This window comes from Scleropages formosus, chromosome 7, assembly GCF_900964775.1.
Source record: "Scleropages formosus chromosome 7, fSclFor1.1, whole genome shotgun sequence".
In the NCBI taxonomy this organism is placed as follows: domain Eukaryota; kingdom Metazoa; phylum Chordata; class Actinopteri; order Osteoglossiformes; family Osteoglossidae; genus Scleropages; species Scleropages formosus.
In genome coordinates, this window is record NC_041812.1 from 30720731 (window position 1) to 30728238 (window position 7508).

The 7508-nt window shown below is 46.3% G+C and overlaps 1 protein-coding gene across 2 annotated transcripts; it reads left to right on the forward strand.

Annotated features, from left to right (window-relative positions):
• The first annotated feature begins 656 nt into the window (after positions 1-656).
• Positions 657-7508, forward strand: LOC108929035 (hepatocyte nuclear factor 6-like). Of its 2 annotated transcripts, none has more exons than XM_018743326.2 (2): positions 657-2147; positions 6975-7508. In XM_018743326.2, exons 1-2 carry the CDS (start codon positions 1076-1078, stop codon positions 7268-7270), a joined length of 1368 nt encoding a protein of 455 aa, XP_018598842.1. In that variant the 5' UTR covers positions 657-1075; the 3' UTR covers positions 7271-7508. The 2 variants fall into 2 exon arrangements, with proteins under 2 accessions (XP_018598842.1, XP_018598843.1); XM_018743327.2 differs by having other exon boundaries at positions 657-2132.

Below are 7508 nucleotides of genomic sequence, written 5' to 3' on the forward strand. Positions count from 1 at the left end.
TGATTATAATAATTTCATGGACAAGAGAAGACTCAAGAGTGCAGTTTGAAATGCGTTTTTGCCAGATTATCTGGACAAATTTTCACACGTTCTTAAAATATGTTAAGGCGGTGAACTTTTAGCGAGTTTATCTCGTTCTTTCGTGCTCCCCTTTGCTCGTTTTGGCTCTCTGTTTTGAATGATGAACAGGCCTGTGTTCGGCTCTTCTAAACAAGCGAAACGACTCGGCACGCGCCGGCGTTTCCCCTCCTCTTTATTAGGGAGCACAGAAGGGGCGGAAGTGAACGCGTTAAACAGAGGAGCGCGCGACGGTGCGCGCGCAGCCGGACGCCTTTCGGGGCGCCGGCGATGCATAAACAAAACAAGTACGCACGTGTCGTGTGAAACACACAGCGTTCTGTTTTTCTTTTTACTCTCCCGCAATTCAGATATTTTTTTCTTCACGGAATTCTACTACACCTTCTTTAATGGTCTTGAACTTCACTATACAACAACCCCTTCTTCCGAGCTGATGTTCAATATTTACTGTATTATACTTATTCACGGAGCAGGCGCCGCTGTTAAAAGCGATGCAGGGTGTTCAGAAGTGTGAAAGACAGCCAAGAGGTGTATTTTGAATTTCAACTCGGTGTGCGTGCGTTCGTTCGTGCGCGTGTGTGTGCGTGTGTGTGTGGTGGGAGGAGACGCAGTGGCCCTAGTGCGCATGCCTCCTCGCCGGAGCCGCAGCGGCGGAGACGTGGTGAAAGAAAGCGAAGCGGCGCGAGACGCGGCTCGAGATGGAGGGGGACACAACGGGAAACCGCGAGCGCTGCCGCTGATGCTCTGCGAGACGAACGGGGGCCTTACGCTTTCACCAAAGAGGATTAAAACAAGAAGAAAAAGAAAAGAAACTGAAATGAAAACGCAGGGGAAATAACGGGAATACGCAAAAAGAAAATACAAACCGCCAAAGCGACTATAACAAAACCACAAGGAAGGAAGAGGGATGAGTACAATGTTTGTGTGAAGAGAACACTTCCTTTCACTCATCGCCAACACGTAAGATAGATGGTTTCTCCACACGATTGTCCGTATAATGAATGGTCAGCTGTCGATGGAGAGTATTGGCGATCTGCACGCGGTGAGCCATGAGCAGGTGTCCTCCACGGAAGAGCTCATGGGCAGCCACAGCCCACACCACAGAGCCCACCGGAGCAGCCACTTGTCCAGCCACGCGCGCTCCGTGGGCATGGCCTCCATCTTAGACACCGGGGACTACCATCAGCACCGGCCCCCGGACCACGGGCTCGCGGGCCACCTGCACCCGGCCATGACCATGGCTTGCGAGGCCCCCCCCGGCTTGAGCATGAGCAGCACCTACACCACGCTGACCCCCTTGCAGCCGCTGCCGCCAATCTCGACCGTATCGGACAAGTTTCCTCACCACCACCACCATCATCCCCACCATCATCATCATCACCACCCCCATCAGAGGATCGCTGGCAACGTGAGCGGCAGCTTCACCCTCATGAGGGACGACAGAGGACTGGGGTCCATGAACAACATCTACAGCCCCTACCACAAGGATGTCGCCGGCATGGGACAGAGCCTGTCGCCCCTGTCGGGGTCCGGCCTTGGGGGCATCCACAACTCTCAGCAAGGGCTGCCGCCCTATGCCCACCCGGGGGCTGCTATGCCCGCGGAGAAAATGTTGACCCCAAACGGGTTCGAAGCCCACCACCCGGCCATGCTGGGGCGGCATGGAGATCAGCACATGAGCGCATCTTCGGCGGGCATGGTTCAAATCCACCACCACCCCCACGCCCACCTCGGCGCACAGAGCCACGGCCAAGCGGTGGGCTCCACCCGAGAAGCAAACCCGCAGGTGAGCGGCGGGGGCACTTCGGGGCAGATGGAGGAGGTCAATACCAAAGAAGTGGCACAGAGGATCACCACGGAGCTCAAGAGGTACAGCATCCCCCAGGCCATCTTCGCCCAGAGGGTGCTGTGCCGCTCGCAGGGCACGCTGTCAGACCTGTTGAGGAACCCGAAACCCTGGAGCAAGTTGAAGTCGGGTCGGGAGACCTTCAGGAGGATGTGGAAGTGGCTCCAGGAGCCCGAGTTCCAGAGGATGTCGGCGCTGAGGCTCGCAGGTGAGCGACCCCCAGGTAACTGAGCGCATTTCTCATTCTCCTCTCTGTGTCCTTCTTGTGTCCCGTTTCTATTGTCTCTTATAAAGAGCATTTCTACATTTCTGCTCTTCTAGTGCATCCTTTAGACCTGCTGAAAGCAGAAGGAACCCCTTGGTGGTGCACATCCACCCCCACCCACCTGCATGGCGGTCCGCCCACAAGTGTAGTGCGGTGTCTTTTCAAAACACTAACGGCGTTTTCAGTTTGACACGTCAGTGCCGCGACTGTACTGTGTCTGTACTGTGTCGCAATCACTGTTCATGTTTTGCACTAAGTTGAGTCTTTTGGTGACGTTTTCAATGTACTCAACGTAAGTAAGATGCTTGTCATGAATATTTCAGTGCTGATTATTACAAATCTCTGCCCTACTTTACTCTACTGTACTCTACTCTATGGGATCGGGGCTTCAGCAAGAACGAGCTCGTCCTCTGTCATGAGCATCTGGTCTCCTAGACGTGCGGTCTCTTCCATTGTTGTCTCCATGTGAACATGTTGCGTGGAAAGGTGTTGAGAACCTCCATTTTGTTGCCACTTTTACTGTTTAATAGAAAGGTTTTTAAAAACGGGCTCCTAGCTGTCACTCTGAGTGTGTTTCACATTTCTTTCTGCTTCGGATTCGCTCCTGGGGCCACTGAACCCTGCAGGAGGCGCGCACAGATCGTGCTCTGCTCTGAAGGATAGAGGCTGGGGAATATCGGGCGGGAGCTGCAGTTTTTCACCATGTTTTACTGCGATCCTGTCTGCTCCCCACTACACGCGCTGTCTTCTGTAGCCTTGGGTGTCGGTTTGTGTGTACCGACCGCGCGCGGCTTTTCATGGAAGTTTTCTTAATTAACTGATTGCTCTCCATTGATTGGTCCCCGGAGATGGAGCCAGTCGATCCGCCGCCCATCCGATCCATCCTCCTCGTCGCCTGGAGAAGCGAGCGCATCTTTCGGGGGGAGCGCAGGGCGCCTGAAGAGACATCGCTGAATTATTTAGCACAAAACTCACTTTCCCCGCTGCTCCATCGCTCCGTCCGCACGAGTTCTGCTCCTTTTTCTCCCCTCATTTTATCAAACAAGGCGTTTCTTTGCGGTCCGCTAATGGCGTGTGCAAAATCGTGAGCGATTAGCGGAGGAGTCATTGTTCTTGGCACCGGGTCACTGGCTTTGGGGCTCAAGTGGGGGTCTTTGTTCAAATAAAAATCAAAGTTGGAGACGTGCGTTCGCTTTGACCCTGGGAACATTTTTGGGCCACGTTGTCGACCCAGGTCTCAATTTATGGGCGCGGATCGATAGTGGAAGGAGCCCCTCGAATTAAAATGCGTTGCTGGAGTGGAGAGCTGTGGTCTCCTGTGATTTCTCTGCTAAACGTGGTAAAACCGAGTCTCTGTTTCTTGGAAAGGCAGCAAAACATCCCGAATATGTAATATTTCATTCATACAGGGTCATTTCTCGGTGCGATCATTTTCTCTCGAATTTCAAGCGTTTTTCGCCCAACAGGCTGCTGACACATTAAGTGTGGATTTATATTTTGTATTTTCTAATGTGTTCAGTAAGGGCGCAGCATTTTTTTTTTCAAACATCTTAAGTTGCATGCGATTACCTCTATAAAGTATTTTTTATGCAGAAATGAATTATTTATTTAAAATCAAAATCGTTGCCTTTGATTCTTCGTCAATTTTTTTGACATCTTTTTTATCTATTTTTTTTCCCTTATATAATTTGTGAAATTAGGCTGCTGTTATTATTTAAATCGATTACTAAAAGCACATGTGTCACATTTTTATATTATTCATTTGTACACGTTTCTAAGAATAAGGTACAGGGTTGTTACAAACGGATGAGGCCAGCGACAGGCGGGACTTTTTAATATTTAATTTTACTGAAATTCTTCCTGTTAGATTTTTAATTGTTAAATAAGAAATTGAATAAGATGTATAAGAATATAACGTATAAGAAATATTATGGACGCATTATTTAGTTTTTGCGTACGCTTGTATTTTGGCCACGTTTTTAAGAAGTCGCTCACATCTTGTAATTATTTAGTGGGTTACTTAAAAAATAATAAATAAATTCATGCCTTTTTTCTGTATTCTTTGATTGCTAAGGAAATTTGAAGGAATAGGAGAAATATTCATTAGCAGGCGAGAATAAAGAAAATACTCTGCAGAGTTTCACACACACACACACACACACACACAACACATATAACAAGACTGTTGCAAATTAAGAAAATAATATATAAAGTTGATCCGCACGACCTGGTTGGATCATCATGGCACTGTAATTTATTACGGTTCTGCATGGGGAGCCAGTGAGCGCAGTATGTTACCACGGTAAGGAGCAGTATTGCTCCTCCAGTGTACAGCTATTCCCCTTTGGGTAGTGATTGAAGAGGGAAGGAGTGACCCTCTGAGCGCCGGTGTTTGTCCGTTCCTTCGCCGCGAGACGTGTCACGTGGGCAACGGAGGCGCGCTGTCCTTGCGGGCCCTTCGGGTTTACTGCATCGGACACAAAGCCGCGTTTTTACTCTGTTCATATTTACCCGGGACGGACGGACGGATCCACGCGGAAGTGATGATCATTAAGGCGATCATCCTCATCACGGTCATGATGGTGATGCTAACGGAAACTAGTGCGAGGGTCTTAAACAGACCCGAGCATTTGCTGATGCTTATGATTTGCAGATGAAGATGCAGATGATTTAATTTCGTCTTCAATTGAAGTTTTCGTCGCTAATTGTCTTTGATCTGCTCTCTGCTTTTATGTAGAATGAAAGTAAATCCTGTAGCAGCAGAGACTGGGGACTCCGATCTATGAATTATTACCAGCGACACATAACCTATTACATCAGGTGGTGCGAGCTTGTCGAAATCGATATTAATCAGCAGGATTTTGTGTAATTGGTTGTCTTTTTGTAAATTACCCCTGACTTGGGCTTCGTTTTACTCTGGTTTGCGGGAAATCTCTTGTAATGCATTGGAAATTTTGATGTGTGATTTGTGAAGAGCGACAAGAGAGTGTTGAATTTTATTCACACCTTTCACGTTAATGTCGCCCCTAAATAGTGACGGACAACTATGCAAATAAACGTTATGCAAATGCACGGACGGTTTTGACAGATGGGGGGGATCAGGTAGTGTAGTGGTCAGGGCTGTTATTTTGGAATCTCACGGTTCCTGCTTCTTAATCACACCTACCGCGAATTTATACAGTATTATTAATATCCCTCTTTATCAACTGGCACCTAAGAGTTAATGGGTTTTGTTGCACAAAGTTGATAATAATAATAGTAATAATAATAATAATAATAATCGATACACTCTTTATGTTCTGACTAATTTATGCTTTATTTTTTATTTCTAAGCTTTATAAACCAATTGCTGCGCCCTGAGCCGGACCTGCAGACTTTAAGAAGTCAATGGGTGCCCCCTAGCGGCAGGAAATGAGCGCCCCCCCCCCCCCCCCCCACCCCACACCCCCCGTGCGAGAGTTGGACGCGTTTCCAGAATCAAAATCAGAATGAGTTTTATTGTGCCAAGAGGAACAAGGAATTTTGCTGTGGTTCTGGGTGCCTCCAGTATTTATAGACAAACAAACAAACAAACAGCTGAGAGAGGCTCTGAGAAAATGCTTTTTTAAATGAATGCAATCAGCGAAACAGTCATGTGCCTGTAGTGCCTTAACAGATTATTATTATTATTATTATTGTTGTTGTTGTTGTTGTTTTATTACATTTCATCATATAGAGCTGTCCACTTACATCTGCCACCCTCGGAGATGGTACTTTCAGGACCACGGACAGCACCACTTTATACCTGAGCAATAACCCCAACATCAAAATTGCTCATTTGTATCATCACTGGATAGAGGAAATTGCACAGGGCTGCAGCAGTATACATACAGTTAATGTCAAAACTTACATGAAGTGACAGAGCATAGAAGAGCTAGTGTGAGAAAGAAAGAAAGAAAGAAAGAAAGAAAGAAAAAGAAAGAAAGAAAGAAAGAAAGAAAGAAAGAAAGAAAAAAGAAAGGTCACAGATGGTTGGTACTACAAAAAAAAGTTCCAAGTTGTACAAGTTGAACATGAAATGAACAGGACAATCAGTGCTGTAGGTCATGCTGAAGGGTCACAAAGTAAGTGAAGTTTTCCAGGACAATGTCCTTGTGGAATCAAACTGTTGGAGTTCTTCACATTTCAGACCTTTTGTTCATGTCCAGTGGCTGTACCTCTTCAAGAAGTCTATAGTCAATAAGACACCTTCCAAGGATTTTTTTTTTTCAGTACAGCACTTTTCTAAATGTTCTAAATGTTCCTTTTTACACAATCAGCTATACATGTATATGTGTACATATACATATATGTATATACTGTATATGTCTATGGATATGTGTATGTATGTGTATATGTACATTAGGGTGCCAATGAAAAACAAAGTTTCAGATTTACAACATTTTACCCTTCCATGTTGTTCCTTCTAACATAGTGTTTAACCAGGAAAAATATTGCTGCAGTAAAGCTATAATCATAATTATAATTACATCAGTTGTTTTTTCTGATTTATATAAATAGGTATTAATTACATAATATGTTGTTATTGAGCAACCATCAGACATTTAACTGTTTGGAAAAAAAAATCCAGTTGATCTTTACATCAAAAGGAACAAAATCAGCGCTTAAGACCTGCAAAATGTTAAGCTTAAATTTTCACCATACCATTCAATGGCACCCCAATGTACAGAATCTGGAGGTGTACGCCCCTTTGCATTACCCTAGTAACGCTGTCCATTTCCTTCTGCTCCATTGTGCCCCCTGCAGCCTGCAAAAGGAAGGAGCAGGAACATGGCAAAGCGGAGCGTGGCAGCGTTACCAAGAAGCCCCGGCTGGTCTTCACGGACATCCAGCGACGGACGCTGCACGCCATCTTCAAGGAGAACAAGCGTCCGTCCAAGGAGCTGCAGCTCACCATCTCCCAGCAGCTGGGCCTGGAGCTCAACACTGTCAGCAACTTCTTCATGAACGCACGGAGGCGGAGCCTGGATAAGTGGCTGGACGACAGGGGTTCCCACTCCTCCAGCTCCACCTCCTCATCCAGCTCTTGTACCAAAGCGTGAAGTCATGGAAGTCAGAGGCCCAAACCTCGGTGGAAAAGCTTTAAAACAATAACAATTTTAAAAATCAAAGACCAGGCCTTCCAGGCAAAGGTTTTATGCGGCAAGTGCGAAAAGACAGTAAAAGCATTTGAAGTATCCAAAGAGAAACCAAAGACCACACTCACCTGCATCCAGTACTTTTTTCCCGCTGGTTCAAGTTCAAGAACAAGCGTTTTGAAAAAGAAAAAAAAAAAAAAAA